Below are 19,043 nucleotides of genomic sequence, written 5' to 3'. Positions count from 1 at the left end.
GATATTTTAATCATTCCATGAGTATCTAAGCGACAGGGAAGAGTCCTACTAACCCTTCCCCTCAACACATGAGGGTCTCTCTTTTCTGGCCCCTCACTCGTGGCAGACACGGTTTCTGCGGGTGTACAGGCAGATCACAGGCAATTGGGGAAGCACAGCCTTCTGTGTGTGTGTGTGTGTGTTGCTGTTTAATCTTCTCAACGACCCCATACACAGGTGTCACGATGAGGGCAGCCAATGTTCGCCCAGCACTTATTACACACCAGCATCATTGTAAGAACCTCACATGTTTTGTCCCATCTGGTTCTCACAGCAACACTCAGCGAGGCAGGTTCTGTTATTAATCCCCATTCTACAGGTGAGGACAGTGAGGTAGCATGGAAGCGTCCTGCCCAAGGCCACAGAAAAAAGCCCAAGTGGTGTGGCTCCAGATCCCATGAGAGAAGGGGCCGAAGGCATGGGCCTGCTGCTCCCTCCTGACCCTAGGATCTAGGCCTCCCTTTCCTTGCCGGGGAAGTGGACGTGTCCACGCTGCCTCACAGGCCAGAGTGACCATCAAAGTGGGGAGTGCCGGGGGTCCCAGGACGCCCATGCAAAGGCCCGATACTGGTGAACACGTCTTCTTTGAGTCCTGGCCTCATTTTGGCTTATCTTCCAGGAAGAAGTCCTCAGAGAAGGGACTGCCAAGTCAAAGGACATACTATTTTTGCAGCTCTGAAAACCTGTTCGCAAACTGATTTCTCAGAAGGTATTGCCAGGTTATATTGCTACCTGCAACCAAGAAAACTTACATACCTTCATCTTTCTCTTCTGGAGCCAGATCTGCGACAATATCATCGACGTTATCAGGTACAATATTGCATTGTTCCCCCTGCAAAAGGAATTTTTCTTGGAGGGCTCCCATCAAACAGTGGCACGTGTTGGGGTCAGACGAGGGAGGAGGTAAAATCGGATGCCCACCCTGCGTGCAAATCCCAGGCCACGGTGGAGTTCCGAGCCAACATTTACAATCACACTGAAAGAGAAATGGCAAGAAAGCCACAGCTTCCCAGTCCCTGACCCATGGCAGACGTCAGTAATCAGTTATGGAACTCACTAGGATAGCTATCTGTCTGGACCAAATCATTCAGTGGAGCACAGAACCCCACTGTAATGTTGATTTTGCTCATTTAGATCTTACGAATAATTTGCATGCTTAGAAACCTCAGGCGGTCCAGGAGTCCTGTGTTTTGGAATACGCCAGGGACCTCATGATTCCTGAGCAGATAGGGGTATAGTCGGCTCGCACTCCTGGTGGGAAGGGTCTGTGGCAGGGTGAGCTCTAGCCCCAGTACCTTCCGGGCGATTCTCTCGATGACAACTCTGGCTACTTGAGTGATAGACCCGCCCTCTGGATCGTAAAAAGGACTCTGAGGATGGTCCAGGCTGGTCAGGGGCCGGATTTTCTCCTGGGGAATTGTGGGCTTGTTGGGTGACTGTCAGCAGGGAAGAGAACACAGAGAGAGAGAGTGTGGGAAACAGAGTGTTTAAAAACCACAAAAGCAACTTGATTGTAATATGATCAGAACAAAAACCTAATTGTTAGGGATTTCACAACAGCTCTAACTGCCTCTGGTGTTAATGCAATTCTATTCACGCCGTGTATCGTGCAAAAAAAATCGGTAGACCTCGATTTTCAGATTCTCCCAGGTACTCAGGATTACGTCCTGATGAAGACAAAGTTTCAGAGAGCTCATCCCAACTAGGAAACAGCTGAACCAGGCTGGCCTGAATCCAGAGCTCTTCCTGATGGACCAGGCGTTGGCAAACTAGTCTAGAGAGGGTCAGATGGTAAATATTTTAGGTTTTGTGGGTCCCACTGTGTCGGCTCCAACTACTCGACTCAGCTTTTGTAGGGAGAGAGCAGCTCCCTACAACATGTAATTGAATGCGGGCGGCGGGGTTTGAAAACCTTATTTACAAGTCAGGTGGTAGTCCCAGTTTGGCCCACAAACTGGGGTTTTCCGACATACTGCCCTGCCACTGGTTTTCCAATGGCTTCGGATTTCAATGCAATGAAAAATATTAGATCAGGAGACAATCCAAAGTCCTTAACCTAGGTGTCTGGAAACCTCCAGGATCTGGCCCAGCCTCACATACATCAGCTTCTGTTGTTCCCTATTCTCACCCCTGTCTCTTGCTTTTTGCTTCCATGCCCATTTCCTGCTGTTCCCTTGCTTACCTAGGAACTGCTTTTTAGCAGATTCCCTCTCCATGGCCTCCTGGCCAGCTGTGTGGGTCGTACTGTATATGGTATGTGAGGGTGAAACTACACAGGCCTCCCCTTCCAGACTGTGGATTCCTTTACCACATTTGTGTCTGGGACCCCCAGCACAAGGCTGGGGGAAGAGAAAGCACCCAGAAAGCTTTGTCCCTCACCACCACAGGCATATACCCACCTCATAGGTCACCCCACTGTCGGTGCCGGCGTCCCAGGGGATCAGGTCTTGTACCACCTTCTGGACCCAGCCGCACTCCTTGGTACACAGATCCTCTGCAGACAGGCCCACGTTCCAGTCGGGGCTGGGGCCCATCATGGTCAGGAAGGACATCAAGTGGCGTGTCCTGTCCACTGAAAATTCAGCCGAGGGTGCCGCTCTCCTGGAAACCAGATACGTTACGTTAGGGGGTCTGGGGGGTACACACTCTAAGGGACATCAGGCCAGACCAGAGCTGAAGGAGGAGAGGACAGAAGGACCAAGGATTCTTGGTCTTCCACTGATCTCTGCCTGTGGCCACTCCTGTTTTACACCCTTTGCTATCCTGAGCCCTTCCACTGGCCATACGTGGAGAGAATCATATGCTACCATCATATCCACTTTTAATCTGTTCAAGGCACTTAAACTGTTTTTGTAGATGTTTCTTATTGTTCAGCTGTTGATTGACTGTCAACTCTCACTGGAGGGTGAGCCCCAGGAAAGCAGGGCTTTTGTCTGTCTTATTTATGGCTTGATTTCCAGTGCCTACAACAGTGCCTGGCACAGAGTAGATGCTCACTGTTTCTGAGTAAACGAACAAATACTTTGTGTTATTGTAACTGAACCCAAGTTTGTCTGCCTGATGCCCAGCAAAGATGATCACCGAGTCGCCAAGGATGCAGCAAGGAAAGAGTTGATTTGAGAGGCAGCCAAAGGCAGAGACGCGAGGGCAAGCCTCAAATCTGCTCCTAAGGAGGAGAGTTGGGGAAATTGGAAGGCAAATGAAAAAGTTCTGGGTAAAGAGTCACAGCTGCACTTACTAGTCTGCAGCTGCGATCAGCCACATTATCTCTCTGGTTACCGGTTTCAATCCCTACCCTCTTTTGATCATTCCTCATTCTTGAGGGAATTGGGACGATGACCATTCTAGTTACTTCCTGCTGAGATGGGGCACAGATCAGAGTTGGGGAATGGAAACTTCCTGCACTCACTTAGAGATACTCTTCAGTCCCAGGCTGAAACCCAACATTCTGCATTACTAAGAGTTATTTTTGAGAGCGCGCGAGGGAAACAGAATCTGAAGCAGGCTCCAGGCTCTGAGCTGTCAGCACACAGCCCGATGCGGGGCTCTAACCCACAAGCCTGAGCTGAAGTTCGACAAGTCACCCAGGTGCCCCTGCATTACCAAGATTTTGTAGTTTGGTTATTAGTGTTTGTACTACATTGTATCTAGGACCTTTGGGGAGAGGTGTTTTAACCAAGCTTGTTGCATGTATTGAGGTCTTCAGGCCAGCTCTCCTGAATAGGAGGGGTCTGCCAGAGGCTCACTGCTCCAAGCAGTGCTTTTTTTTGAGGTCCTCCTTGCTGGCAGGCTGTAGGGAACCTGCGGATTCTCGTATGTTGAATGTGAGGAATCCACGGCTTGACTCCCCTCAGTGTCCCTGAAGACTGAGCCTCACTGAAGTTGAAGCTGGCCCTCTGGGTGCTCACTCTTCAGGTCTTTAGTGATACCAAGTCTCCAGGATACAGTCGGTGCAAGGGCACGTCTGTGGGGCACGTCAACCTGCTGGAAGTGAACTTACCTAACCTGCTGGACCTCCCTGAAAGTATCCAATTCTCTGATGTGAGGAACTCCTAAGTTATGAAAAGGGTGTAACAACAGTCTTCCATATACCATTTCATAAGGGCTTATTAACTCAAGCCCATGTCTAGGGGCCACTCATACCTAAAGCAGAACAACCAGCAAGGCTTCTTCCCCAAGTTAAGTTAGTTTCTTGGCAGATCTTTGCCAAAGGTTTTTTTTTTTTTTTCTTTCTTGGTTTTTCTAGCTGGTTGGGGTCTCCAGGAAGTAATTTCCACTGGACACCCAAGGCATTGGGCACGGTTTGTCTGGCTTGTGCTGCAAACACTGCTCCATTGTCACTCTGAATGGTTAGTGGCAATCCAAACCTAGGGATGTTTTTGCTTAAAAGTGTTTTTGTTTTTTGTTTTTTTTTTTTAAGTATACTTTATTGTCAAATTGGCTTCCATACAACACCCAGTGCTCATCCCAACAAGTGCCCTCAATGCACATCACCTACTTTCCCCTACTTAGAAGTGTTTGGACAACTTCTGAGGACTTCACTGAATGGCAGGGGAAAGAGCTTCAACCCGGCTTGTCAAGGGATCTATAAATACCAGCAAATATTGAAAATTACCTGTTGTTTTTGGCTCCTGGTAAAGTCTACCTGCCGGTCTTCTCCAGGCTTGGTGCTTAAAACTTCATCAGGCATTACAAAAAGTTCTAAGGTTTTTTTTAAGTTTCTTCCCCTTTTTTGACAAATTTTGCAATGGAGATAACAGGAACTTATGTGACTTTCAATAAACACAAGCAGAATAAAAGTTTTATATTATAGTGCTTTTAATTCTAAGCACGTGTCCATTTTAATTAAACCAGCAACCTTAAATTAGTTTTACTACTCAGTATTTTCCAAGATCATGTGAAAATCATTTGGGTTAGTTTCAGTCTTTGAGTTTTAGAATTTCCAATTCAAACAAGCGTTTGCTTTTTAACTAACCAGAACTCTTTTACAAATTAACTTTAGCAACACCATGCAGATGGAGAGCAAATAGCTCACACACATGGACACATACAAATACACAAACAAGATGCAGAAAAAATCTTAAAGGCCCAATTTCCAAGTCTCTACCCCTTTTTACAACACAAATCTAATTGCAAGGTGGTATAATTTACGGATTCATTAATTGGTCATTTTTCTCAAGAGTCGAAGGACTATTGTGGCCAGTGTTACAAAAGAAGATTGCCCTATTTTGGAGAACAGAGCCGAAAGGGCTGCATGTGGGGATCAAGCAGGGACTTTCCATTTTCCAATTAGAACACGGCTGGTTTTATTCGAAGATATCACAAGCTGCAGCAAGCCTAATGAAGCCCAGAGTGCCTCCGTGGGCACTGGTTCCTCCACAAAAGTTGAGGCTTCACCCACAGAACCAAATGGCTTCCTAGTTTCTAGTTCCTCCCTAAGATTCAGAGCTTCACTGACTGAACCAAACAACTGGCTAGTCTACCCTCTCTTAAGAAAAGGAGGGGCGCCTGGGTGGCTCAGTCGGTTGGGCGACCGACTTCGGCTCAGGTCATGATCTCGCAGTCCGTGAGTTCGAGCCCCGCATCGGGCTCTGTGCTGACAGCTCGGAGCCTGGAGCCTGCTTCGGATTCTGTATCTCCCTCTCTCTCTGACCCTCCCCCGTTCATGCTCTGTCTCTCTCTGTCTCAAAAATAAATAAATGTAAAAAAAAAATTAAAAAAAAGAAGAAAAGGAGACAAAGAGAACCCAAATCCTGTGTTTGGAGGCAGCCGAGTGAGAGGAAGAAATCTAAGAAAGCCAAACCAGAGGGAGGAAGAAATAAGCAGCCTCCCATGCCATGGAGTATGCAGTACTCACCAAGAGACCTCTGTCTAAACCAAACCCAAAGCCATTTTCTTGCCGCAGGTTAATTTAGGTGCCGAAGGCCGATGGTGCCCAGTCGGAGTGGGGTCTTGAGGTCGGGCCCCTCGACAAAAAGCCTAGGCAACTGCTTGGACCAGTCACCAGAATCCTGTTAGCAGCTCGGGGCTGACAAACCATGGGCGCAGAGCTCCTGCCTGGCTCACCAAATCTGTAGCCAAACCCAAGTTCGCCTGCCCGATACTCAGCAAAGACCATCACTGAGAGACATGGAGTCCCCAGCAAGCTCCTCCACAGGCAGCAAAAGGAGGAGACAGGATAAAACTCAGCCCCACCTCCTCCCAGGAGCAGAATCAGGGCAGTTTAAAGGCAAATGGAAGACATTTGGCTGAAAAGTTGCAGCTGAGGGCAGTTCCATTAACCCTTTGCTTACCGGTTCCATTGTGTGCCTAGCTGTGTTGGGATGGACTTTACAAATCAGTGCTTACCAATGCCCCAAGCCTTTCTTTCTTTCTTTTTTTGGACATCCTCACTCAATCCTCAGAACAGACCTGAGGGAAGAATGACTGATTCCAATTTATGCATGAGGAAACTGAGGCTCACGGGCTTATGTTATGCAACTTGTCCAAAATCACCAAGTTAAAAATGGCAGACAAGACCACGACCCAAGGCAATATTAGTTCGAATCAGCGCTCTTCTCATCATCAATTTCAAATTCCTTCTCCCTGCCCCGTTTTCACTCTGCGATCAACATTGTGCCGTCACAGGTGGGGGAGCGTCTCCCCAGCTTGCTGCCTCTGTTGTCCTCACGGGGCTGCTGACAGCACGGCCCTACCCCGGTACCAGAACTCGCCCGTGGCCACATCCTCCGGTTGGTGAGCAAGGACCTGGCTATATAGCCGGGGAGATGGGTTGTCTGTCAACCCCCAAGCCACAAGAGGCTATTATTCTTCAACCTCTGTCTCCTCAAGTTGCTAAGAAGAGGTCTCAGCCGTGGCCAGGGCTGGGCGAGGACAATGGTGGTGGCCCCCTGGGGCGGGGGTTGGGGAGCTGGGGAAGGAAGAGTTAGATGCACTCAGCACACACCGGGTGGCAGACCCGGGTTATTTTATTTCCCCACCCCCGTGACAATCCCGTGGGGTTTGAGTTGTCCCATTTTGTAGAGAAGAAAGCAAGCGTGGAAAGGTATAAAAGTTAATGGACCTTTAAAGAGACACAGCTGGTAGGGGCTGAGGTTTAAAGGCAGCTCTGCCTGACTCTACACCCCCAGGCTGCTAATTGTGGGGAATCCTTGGCTGGGGACCAACGTGTCTGTTCAGTTCAGCTGGCAGCTGGTGCACCTCAGCTGCTGGGGAGTCCCCGTGTCCCTCTGTGGAGGCCAGCTGCTTCTGGCTCCCCTCACCTGTCCCCAAAAGTAATGACTCCAGACCTGGTTAGGCCTCGTGGAACTGGACCCGTTGGGCTCTGGCAGGCTAGATGGGGTCAAGCCACGCACAGAGAGGAACGGAAGCCTGGGTGTGTGTCTGGCGTCACCTCTTTGAGCTGCGGGTCCTGGGGGCAAATTACCAAAGCATTCTGTGCCTCAGCGTCCCCGTCTGTAAAATGGGGATCTCCATATGTCTACTCCAAAGGGTTACTGTGTTTAATGAGAGAACTTGCATACGGTGCTTAGTCCAGCGCCTGGCACTTGAGAGAAGCAGTGTAGGGTTGTAAAGAGATCAGAAAAGAGAGGGGGGAAGTGGAGGGAGGCCTTCCTGAGTGGACTACCCATTATAGCCTGATGCCAGTCTATGTTCTGTTACAGGAGTGGGGGAAGAGCCTGGTCTGAGCCCTGGCTTGGGTGTCAGCAGCCCAGCAAGGCCCGGTGTCGCCCTCCTCTCCAGCCTCCTGCCACCCACCCCATCTGCCGCCCTGTGCCCCGGCCAGACCAGCCTAGTTGCAGGTCCCATGTGCACTTCCATCTGCTGGGAAAGCTCTTCTGCAGTGGTTTGCACCGTGCGGTCCCCTGGTAACTTGTTAGAAATGTGGATTCTTGAGCCCCACCCCAGATTTACTTAATCAGAGACTCTGGGGGTAGGACCCAGCATTCTAGTTTAACGACCCCTCGAGGTGCTCTGGATGCACCTCGAGTTTAACGAGTGTTGGTCTACTCCTCTTTCAAGCTTCAGGTCATGAGTCACCTCATCCTGGAGCCTTTTGGATCTCCCTGACTGAGGCCAGTGCCTGTGGTGTCTCTCCATACTCTCTGAAGCTGTGCCCTATGATCAACATCACCCTGTCATCATTCGGTCTTCCCCCTCTAGATTGGGAGCTGCTTGAGGGCAGGGACCCTAAGCTTCATCCCAGGACCGCGGTGCCCAGCGGGCGGGCTGAACAAGGCAGTGTGTGAGGACTTGGGCTCTTCCACCCCCAGCTCTAGGTCTTGGCAGTAAGTCACTCACTGTCCTCCAGTCCCAGGTTCTTCATCTGACACCACCTACCTGCAGGGTTTCTGTGAGGCTCCCACGATGCTTTCCGAGGAAGCCTTTATAAACCGCTAACGTCCCCCACACACCTAGTCCACTACGTAGGCACCAACTGGGGGATTTCATCTTCTTTTCCCAGGTGTGCGTTTACTGGCATGTAGGTAAGTGGCTTTAGCTTTTAGCAGCTTCTTTAAAGACGTGGCTTCTACAAGAACTGCAGCCTTGCTCACTAGGGACTCACAGTGTATGGTCTGGGGCCCGCCTTCCTGTCGGTGCAAACCACACAGCATGGACATCTGAGGGGACTGCTTTTGCCCCAGCCCTCCTTGGCTCTTGGCCCCTTGGGGGGTCCAGCAAGGCCTTGGGGGGCATACATCGTCTCCCATTGCCATAGAAACCAACCACTCCACCTGTTACCTTCCCATCTCCCTGAGCATGTGGCTTGCTTTGTCAGAATTGTCATTTGTATCCTGTAAGCTATGGGTGACACTATTCATAGTGACAACCTAAGGGGCAAAGACATCTCTGCTCAGGAGTCCGGTGCTGGGGAAACCAAATCAAGCCTGACCCAACAGGCCATCCCGATACTCTGCTCAGCTGATGGACTTAACCATCGGAGAACCTCACGTGTCTTGTAAGACACGATGCAAATTGTTTTCCACTGATGCACTTTGGCCAAATCTGTAACCTGAGTGACGTATCCTTCCAGACCTTGGTGAGTTTTAAGGAGTAGGAAATTTGGGGCAACCAATCCCTGCACAAAACGCCTGACCTTAGGTTGGGTAATATGGCAAACTTGAATCTGTACGGGCCTGGGGGCAATTTTAGCAATTTTCTAGCATCTTCAGTTATGCTCTGCTCTTTTCTCTTACCCTTGACTGGGAAATTTGTCCCCTGATCCCCAGCTCCCATAATGCATTCTGCAGGAAGCATTTCCTGACCTCTCTTCAAATTGTTTAGGACCCCGGGTGCACTTTCCCAGAGCACGATGAGCTCACTCTTTCCTTGGGGTTCTGGTTGAATTTCCATCTTGCACATTAGGTTCCAGAAGAGTAGAGACCATTTTTGTCTTGCTTACAGCTCTATCTCAGAGCCCGGCTTAGAACTTGGCATGAAGTGGATTCTCCTCAAATATTTGTTTTAAATAAATTACTTAATCTAGGAAATGAATGGAGCTCTTATACTTCCTTTGACCTTCAAATTTAATTTAAAAATCACCTCAAAGTATTTATTACTTCCATAATAAAAATGCTATTTAAAATAATGAAATGGATAAGAATATATGGGAGTTTTCTTTGGGAAATGCTTGGTACGACTGGAGTTCTTTAATTTGTCCAAACCATAATAAAAATCCACATTCATGCTTTCTTATATGCCATATCTTTCCAGATATGATATTTTGTGAATTTGGTTTTATTTTTCTGTTCTGGGATTTAAGTTTTTCATCAGTTTTCTAGCAAAGAGAGTTGATCTGGCCATACCATGATAACAGTATATTATAAATCATGATAATTAAAATGGACGCCTATTCAGGACAAGAAAGAAATATAAATGAGTGGCATAGATTGGAGATCCCAGAAACTTTAGATATGGTATTATACAAAACAGACTTCTCAAATTAGGGGGAAAAGGAAAGATTGTGCCAACAGGGTGGGGCCAACTTAACTGCAGTTTTTCTTTTAAAAATGTGGAATTTGCACTTAATCTCACATACCTAAATAAATAATCCAGAGTTAAATAGACAGCAACCAGATTATAGGGGACATGTCGATTACTGATTTGCTAGAGAAATGTTAATTTCCTCTGCTTTGAAACAATAAAGCAATAACAAAAGTAACTAATTGAATTATGAACCAACTAAAGACATCTGTGTAATGAAACAACATGGTTGAATTAGCGAGAAAAAAAAATGGCATGTTGGAAAAAACATCTCCATGCAGTGTGACTGACAAATGTAACTGTCATACATACAGAGCTAATCCAAATCTGTAAGAAAAACACCACAATCGCGACAGATAAAGGAAAGTTATGAACAGAAAATTCACACCAGAAAAATGAATAAGGAAGACCAGATGAAGACATGGAGAAGTGCTTCACCTTTTTACATTCAGAGGGGCAGCATGGTGCGCAGGGAAGAACAAAGGATATTGGAAGAGGCAGCTGGATTTGCATCTGGGTTCAGCCGCTTGCTAGCTCTGTGCCAGGGGCTTTTTGCCCCCCCGCCCCTGGCTCTTTGCACCTACTATGGCAGCAAAATGCGAGCATCATCTTAGCCACCCAAGGGCTTTTCGTGAGGAAACTGCTTGTCATTGTGACCGGCACATCCTAGGACTTGGTAAATGTTGATTTCTTGCTCATTAAGCCTTTCCAAACAAAACTTCAAAGAACACCATAAAAGAAAAGAGGCAATAGGGATTTTTATGCTCCTCCTAAGAACTTATTATCTCCTTCTAAATTTCAGATCCAAACCAGTGTAACTCAGGTCACTGGTGAGACTCTAGTCACTGGCGATTCAGGTCACTCATATGCCGAGCTTTGTCTCTCATGTATTTCAAATAATCCCCCATAGTTTTCGAAGTTGCAGAAACTCAATATAACCACTAGAGGGCGCAAGAGCCACGCACTAGGCTGAAGTCCTGCGTGGTAGGTCTGAGGTTTCTGCCTCGGAAAAACTGCTTATAACCTGGAGGCATCTAGGGCTCCGGGTCCCTCTGGCCAATTAGATCTACCACCTGCTCCTCTAGTCCAACGCGTCTTTACAATCCTGAAGGTATCGGCAGACCTGGGCAAGTGCTACTGGAGACAGGAAGGGCCTTGAAACTTTCAGCCCTGATCTGAGAAAGAGAGAGATGCCTTTGTCCTCATGGGGAGAGCCATGGCTTGGGTGATTTGCGGGGCAGGATTGCTGGAGAGGGTGACCGTCTCTAGTCCACCCTCCCTTCATCTGTCTCAAAAACAAGGACAGTTGTCTAATCAAATGTGAATTAAACAGAGTGGCTGGAAATAATTACAGAGACTACAGTCCCTTATAAAATCCATTGTAAGAATAAAGATTATTTGCAGAAGTTCCAGTAATTCCTAGCATTCAGATTAACCTGGAGGAACTGGGTGGTAGGAATTTAGAACTGATTTGCAGGAAACCTGGTCGTTTTCTACTCAGGCGCCAGAGGAACTGGTGAAGGATGTGGGTTTTGTTCAGAATCTGTCTTTCCTGTCTCTACCTGCACTCTGGGCTGACAGAACCACAGCTTGATTTATTGAGCTAAACAAGTCAGCAGCTAATTTGTTTCGTTCATGGCTGTCCTTTGAGAAGTGGTCCTGGGGAAAAAGATGAAGATCATTGAAAAGCAAGTCAGTTTCACAGGGCAGGACCTCACAAAGTAGGTCACCCCGGCTTTCCACTGGCCCAAGGGTGGATAGAATCCCATTAACCTCAATCGGGCAGGCTCAGTGAGGAGGGGCAGGGCTGTTTCTGCAAAACAAAACTTGGCTGCGTGGAGGCTTCCTAATTTGACTTCCTAATGAGATGTGGAAGAGGGAAGGGGAGACTGGGGTATGGGAAAATCAAAGGAAAATTCCTTTCCCTTAACGAGCTGGTAGCACTGAGCAGAGAGGGTTTGGGTGTTTGGGAGGTCTGGGTGTTTGCCATTGATTAATTCTGTTCCACTGGGGTCTCATGAAGTCTGAGGGACGGGGGAAAGCTGGGAAGGTGTCCCTAAATATATATATTTCAAATTTATAGAAAAGTCTTCCCCATCTTAAAAAAGAAGACAAAAAACATCATTGACTCTGTTACTCCTTGGAGCAGTAGCTGTTCCAGCCACTCTTCTTTCACAGCAAACTCAGAAGACTTGTCTGTATTCGCTGACTCTATAACCTCACTTTCTGTTCACATTTCACCCCCCTGGAGGCTGCCCGCCGTTGCTCAGTGGAAAGGATTCTCAATAAGGTCACTGATTTTCTTCATGTTGGTCAACCCAATAGGCATGATGCAGCCCTAATCTTACTTGATCTCTCAGGTGCACTGGACACAGCTGACCACTCTCTCCTGGAGCACTTTCTTCTCTTGGCTTCCCTGATGCCAAGCTTCCTTCCCCAGTCTGTTTGCTACTCCTTTTCTGTTTCCTTCCTTTGCAGGCATGTCCTCCAACATGCATCTCTAACGTGTCACATCCAGAACTGAGCTCATGGTCTTTCCCACTGAGCTTCATTTACTATTCTGAACCTAGTAGGTGGCCCCACCAACCCATTCATCCAGGTGTCTCTGCTTCCCTCACTCTCCATATTGAACTTATCACTGCAGCCTGTGGGATTCTGCTCCTACACCTCTCTACGACCGCCATACCTCTCCATCTCTACCACCACCATCCTTGTCAAGGTCACTGTGAATTCTCCCCTCACTACTCTTAACCTTCTCGTATTGGAGCCAGAGTGTTGTTACTGGTTTTTTTTTTTTTTTTTTTTAAGTTTATTTACTTGTTTTGGAGAGAGAGTGAGCTCATGTGGGGGAAGGGCAGAGAGAGAGAGAGAGAGAGAGACAGAATTCCAAACAGCCTCTAAGCTGTCAATGCAGAGCCCGACATAGGGCTCGAACTCACCAACTATGATATTATGACCTGAGCGGAAATCAAAAGTTGGACAACATACTGAGCCACTCAGACACCCCTGTTTTGTTTTCTTTTGAATGAAGATTTGATCATGTTGTCATCCTGCTTAAAACCCTTCAAAGATTTCCCATTACTCTTAATGGAAAAATCTAAATCCCTAATGTGTGCCTTGGCCCCACACCAAGTTCGCCTGTGATTTCTGGACCTAGTTATACCACAACTGTTTAGCACCTTAAGTATGCTGAACCCTCCTCAGGGTCTTTACACATGATAGTCTCTCTAGACTTTCTAGAACGTTCTCCCCTTTCTTTGCCTCTTTACCTAGTCAGCTCCTATTGGTTCCTTAACTCTTAGCTCAATGGCCATCCCTTAAAGGAAGCTTTCTCTGACCTTCAGGTTGGGTCAGGGTCCCCGTCACGCTCTCTCATGGCACCTTATATCTTCACAGACATGTCACATTTGTCAGCATTTGGTTAATGTCTCTCCCTCACTAAACTGTGAGTTCATGAGAAACTCTGCTCTGCTCAGCACTGTATTCCTAAGTATCTTTGACAGTACTTCCCTTTAGAGACCGGCCATAAATGTTTGTTGAGGCAATGAAATGTTTCAGTCATCCTTAACGGAAGGACACAAGGTAAGTGAAAGTCACGGTTTTGTTTTGTTCTGGGGCAGGAGTCAGACAATTTGGTTGTGGTCACAGTGTGAATTTCATGCTGGTCCGAAGTCTGACTGGCAGATATATATATGTCTTGATTGGTGAAAAGACGGACACTGAATGACCTGTTACGTAGTTGGAGGGGCCTTGTAATAAGTAAGGGGCACAGGGAGTGGAGGCAGCTGGGGAGGGTTGGAATTCTAGTTCTTCCGCCAGTGGAGCTGGCTGCTGAGGTCTGAGCCTCTGTCTCATCTGCAAAGTGAGGCTCCAGACCCCTACCTCATGGGGTTAGTATGAGGATGGAGTGGGATGAGGAACATAAGTCCTGGCAGGGTACCTGGCACATAGTAGGCGCTAGAGACAAGAGGACAGCTCTCTGCTCCCTGCTTTTTCTTCCTCCTTTCCGCTTTCCTTCCAGAAGCACCCTGCTTTGCCACTTACACCTTCCTAAACCCCGGGCTCCTTAAGGGAAAACTGGGATCAGGTTTCCCTAGTGGTATCAACACTGGCATCTGCAAACTCTGGCCCAGATGCCCCCAGCCCCTGCCTGGTTTTGAGCCCAAGGTGAGGACTCGTCCACATGCAGTTTTGGGAGCTGGGGGCAGCTGAGGAGAGCCTGAGCGCACAAGATTCAGGGTGGGTGTTTTTTTCTGACTGACTTAATGATGTGAAGGGGCCTCAGGGCCTCGGTGAATTCACATGGGTGTTTTTTGGTGGGACAGGCCTGAGACAGGCAAATGCCCCCCTACCAGGGGACAGCCGGGGGCAGTAGACCCTGCCTCTGCTGCTTCTCCTTGGAGGGGAAGGCATTTCCAGGGCTGGGCAGGTTTCCAACCACGCTGGCCCCAGCTTCCTCAGAGGAGATCACAGCAAGCCAGGAAAGGCCTCTACGCAGCCAGCTCAGCTGCCCTTGGTCCGCTGTCCAGGTGTGGGCCTGTCTCTCTTTCCTCAGGTCGCCACTTAGGGCCTCAGTTCTGCCCAGACCTGGGCCAATCCAGGGCAAGGAGCCTCCTTCCAGACTCAGCCCCGTATGATACCTTCTGAACAAGACCCTTCATGACCCCTCCTCAATCCTTGGCTGGGTTGTGCCCCTTCTCTAGGCTTCTAGAACCACTTATAACCTCATCATAACATTTATCCCCATGGAGTGTGCACGGCCACCATGGTGTATGGTGTCACCTGAAGGTGTGCAAAGGGCAGCTCTGGGGTGGGAGACCTCTCTTTATTGTCCATCCCCCCACCCCCAATGGCTGTGGGTTCCAAAGGCTGGGGACTGGGTGTACAGGGCTGGCATGTCGTGGGTGGGGGAGGAACGGTTAATTTGCTGAATGGTTAAACAGGTGGGCACCAGATGCCTGGCAGCAGCTTCCCTGCTCCCCGCTGGTTGTGTGGGAGCACTCCTCTCTCCGCTCCTGCTACCCCATCCTGTGCTTCTCTACCCATCATCTTGACTTTGCCTTTGCTCCCGCCGAGCAGAATCTCACCCACTGCCTGTGTCGTTGCGCTCTCCATCACCACCATCATCGGTGGGTATAGACGCCTCCAGAGAATGGCCAAGCCATTCTTCATAAACCATTTTCATGCGGTTGGCAGGAACTTTGCTCCAAGTCTTGCATCCTTGAAGGAGGAGTGAAACCAAAGCTCGTTCAAGGAACTGCACAGGACTTGGCATGGCCAGAGAGAGGTGCAGAGTAGAGAGAGGCAAGACATGAGCCCTAAGGAAAAGGAAGCAGGAGCTGGGGCATGTTCGGCTCACTGGGGACTCTCTAAGTGATCCCGGAGACCAAAGGAGGTCATGGAGGGATTCTAAGGAGAGGATAACACAATAGGATTTGGTTTGGTTTTGTTTTTTTGATATGATGATTTCAAGGTCCACGTACGCCATCTACAGAGAGGTGTCCAAGAAACTGATGGATGGATGATCTACTTACTCACCTACCTATCTTCCTACCTACCTACCTACCTACCTACATATCTGCCTGGCGGAGCAGTCCTTCAGGGAGCCATCGGCATACCCTAGGTCATCAAAATACAAGGGAGGATGAAATCTTAAAGGGATAGAGTAGACAGGAAAGAGATAACCTGGGGCCAATCTAGTTTTCCACGAGTAAGACCTGCCTAGAGTGAGTGTACCTGTGTGCGAAGGTGGTTTCAGTCGGACGTGGCCGAGAACATGAGTGAACACGTAATGGCAACTGTTATGTCCGGTTCTGTGGTATTAGAGCCATCGGGGGAGACAAAGACCAGGCCCGTATTCCTGAGAAGATACAGGTAAGTGTGATAGGCCCACACGTGGGCAGTGTACCTCACCTGCTCATGCACCTGAGAGGTACTGCTGACTTTAATGACATAACTCATGTGGTGGCCAGCCGGTGGGTGGCTCCGAGTATGAGAAATGGCCAGGGTCTGTGTGCTACTTACACGTTGAGAGGCTGCCAGGCTGGCCACTGAGCTTTGGCCTTGATGACGGTGAGGACCTCATCACTCTGCAAAAAAAGGACCACAGTTGTTTAGTGAGGAGAGCCAGGCTCACGGCAGCAAGAGAGGTTTGACATGGTGACATTGTCCACCCTCACTCCCTTACCTGCTGCCCAGGTGTGGAGCCATCCCTCCCCAGGGTAGCGAAGCCCGGGAGCCTCGGCCATCCCGGGGGATGGGGCTCAGTGCCCGCTGCGTCTGTTGTGTGTTGCACACTGATGGGTTCACTGAGCCACACCCTGGTTTCCAGCTCCGGCCACCCCTCCCGCACTGCAGCCGGAGCTCTGACCCGGCCTCCGCCTTGGATGGCCATGCTTCTATATCATGCCCAGCCTGGAGGGCAGGTTGTGCACTCTGTGTCCAGGCACCGGCTGCATGAGGAGTTGCAGGGTAGCCAATACCTGCTCCGGAGGATTGTCACCACCACCCCCCCCACCCCCCCGGCCCCAGACCTCTCCTGCTGTTGAGACCCACACACCTGATTGGACTCCCTTGGACAGGAGGCCAGAACAAAGTCTGAGGCCAACACCCCTTGTGCTGCTCATATCATTCTGCTCTATTTGCTTTGGACAGCGTGTAGCATGGGCCCTTAAAATCGATTTTTGAGGAAGGATTTGCTAATTAACAATTTGACGGAAAGCATTAAGTCAACATCGAGGGGGGAAATGCAGAAGTTTGTGGATCTTGCTTAACTTTACTTGGCAGTCTGTTTGGGTTTTTATCTTCAGTGACGGGGCAGAGGAGTATCATAACCTTTTCAAGGCTTAAGGCTTCCACGGGCCCAAATTTGGCTTTGGCTAGGGACCTTCCCTGGAGAGGATTCAGCTGGTCCTGGATCTCCCCTTCCCCTGGCTGGGCCCAGCAGTGCTCAGACGCCACTGTCCACTGTACTTGGAAAAGCCTAGAATGTCACCAGCTGAGGAAGGAAGTACTCTGTTGCTGACTGAACAGGTCCCTGAGTTCCAAGAGGGCAGAGACTTGCTTGGCTGGCTTATATCTCTGCTCCAGTTTTTAGAGCCATGCCTGGCGTGAGTGTCTAGGACATATTTAGGATGAACTGACAAACTTCTTAATTGGTGGGTACCATGCCCAGAAAATCCCACCACCCTGCAGTCATCTCCTACATCCCATGGCTCGCAATGAGCCCTTCTTCCAACCCCAGAAGGCCACTCCTCCTCCAGCAGGTTAAAGGCACATCTACTGTGAACCTCCATTCCCCCATCTCCTGCCCCTCACAGCTGGCGGGCTCCGAGACCCACTGTGCCCACAGCCTTCAAGTCCCTTGAGCCTCCTCCCACCGTCTCCATACCTTCTTGCTTCCCCCCGATGCACCTTCCATGTTGCCACAAATCCGACCGTCTCCGTTCCCTGCCTCAGCCCTTCAGTAGCTCCTCACAACTCCCATGACCAGTTATTTTTCTTTTAATGTTTATTTATTTATTTTTGAGAGAGAGATAGATATAGAGCGAGCAGGGGAGGGGCAGAGAAAGAGGGAGACAGAATCCCAAGCAGGCTCCGTGCCGTCAGCACAGAGCCCGATGCGGGGCTTGAACCCATGAACCATGAGATCATGACCTGAGCTGAAACCAAGAGTTGGATGCTTAACCAACTGAGCCACCCAGGTGCCCCCCCATGACCAGTTCTTAATTCCTGAGTTTTCCTACATGGCCTTCATCATCTGGCTCTAGGATATGTTTTTCTTTGATTTTACATATACAGAATAATGCATAAACAGAATTGTACATGCATACTGTAGACAGATTTAGCACCACAGAAGCACACAATGCGAATAGTGACCATAGCCCATCCAGCATCTACCCTGCCTTCTGCTTCCTTCTCCAGAATGTTACAGTTTGGTGTATATCATTGCATATGCAACTACGTGCGTGTGCGTATGTGTGTGCACATTAGATAACGGCTCTCCCCACAAAAACCGCATCATACTTATTCTGCACCATGATTTCAAATTTTTTCCTTAATACCATCCCATGGAAACTTTCCAGGTCAGTAGATACTGCATCATAGCAGTCCTTTGGGTGCTGTTTAAAGTGTTGGAGATCTTTAAATTCTGGTAAACCAAGTCAAGATGCATCAAAGAGAAACCCAAGACATGAGACCCAAGAAATGAGATACCGTCTGATGACAATCCTTTTGCCCTTGAAGAAATACTTTACTAAGAAGTAAAATCAATGTGGGTGGAGTTAAGAGAGACACCATGTTAGCTGGCCCTGCAGATGCACCTTGCATTATAATGAAATCTTGGTTTTCAAGTCCCAGCTGACAATGTATTGATTTTGCTTTTGCAGTATATAATGACAAAAATTGTTTGGGCCCTCCATTAGTGTTTATGCATGGTGATGAAACTCTATCTGTAATTTTTAGAGATATGGAGGCTCCAAGGATGATGGAGCCACGTGTGCAGGCTTTAGAACAGCTTGTTGCTGTAAATTCTTTCATCTAGTGGTTGCATGCCATCTGCATGATCAATAGCTTAGTTTTGCTTGTTTGTGATCATTTGTGTTATTCCATCAGATAAGAATGCAGGAGCACTATGGAAAATTTATTTAAAAAGCTAAAAATCTTTGGAGCATCAAACTTGTCTGGTAGACCCTCAATTCTATAGGACTGGAGAGTGGCTTTTCCATGGCCATATCCAGCAAATTATTGAAAAAGCAAAGCCTTTGATGTGTATCTAGAATTCCATAGTGTGGAGGGTCTGTAATTTACTTAACTAGCATTATTGGTGGATATTTAATTGTTTCCATGCTGTCACGAAGACTTGTATACATATTTCTTTGTTTACAAACCCAAGGCTTCCTGTGTTATGGATTCCTAGGGGATGGTTAAAAGATGAAGCAGATTTACAGTTTTGGCAGGACCTACCAAATCGTGCTCCAAAAATCTGTACCAATTTACGCCCCCACAAGAATGTATTTATG

At 48.4% G+C, this 19,043-nt stretch overlaps 1 protein-coding gene across 2 annotated transcripts in view; it reads right to left on the bottom strand.

The window, feature by feature from the left end:
* Positions 1 to 19,043, bottom strand: part of SPON1 (spondin 1) — a 258,254-nt gene that overhangs the window by 12,105 nt on the left and 227,106 nt on the right. For both annotated transcript variants that reach the window (XR_006193702.1, XM_042905445.1), the window contains exons 7-10: positions 16,048 to 16,112; positions 2,439 to 2,640; positions 1,335 to 1,475; positions 796 to 871 (exon numbers count right to left, since the gene is read on the bottom strand). Coding sequence is in view for 1 of the 2 variants with exons in the window: in XM_042905445.1 (XP_042761379.1) it covers positions 796 to 871; positions 1,335 to 1,475; positions 2,439 to 2,640; positions 16,048 to 16,112 (484 nt within the window). In the remaining variant the exon portion in view is untranslated. The remainder of the gene's footprint in view (positions 1 to 795; positions 872 to 1,334; positions 1,476 to 2,438; positions 2,641 to 16,047; positions 16,113 to 19,043) is intronic.

Source organism: Panthera leo, chromosome D1 (assembly GCF_018350215.1).
Source record: "Panthera leo isolate Ple1 chromosome D1, P.leo_Ple1_pat1.1, whole genome shotgun sequence".
NCBI lineage: Eukaryota > Metazoa > Chordata > Mammalia > Carnivora > Felidae > Panthera > Panthera leo.
This window is presented reverse-complemented; position numbering and strand designations above follow the sequence as displayed.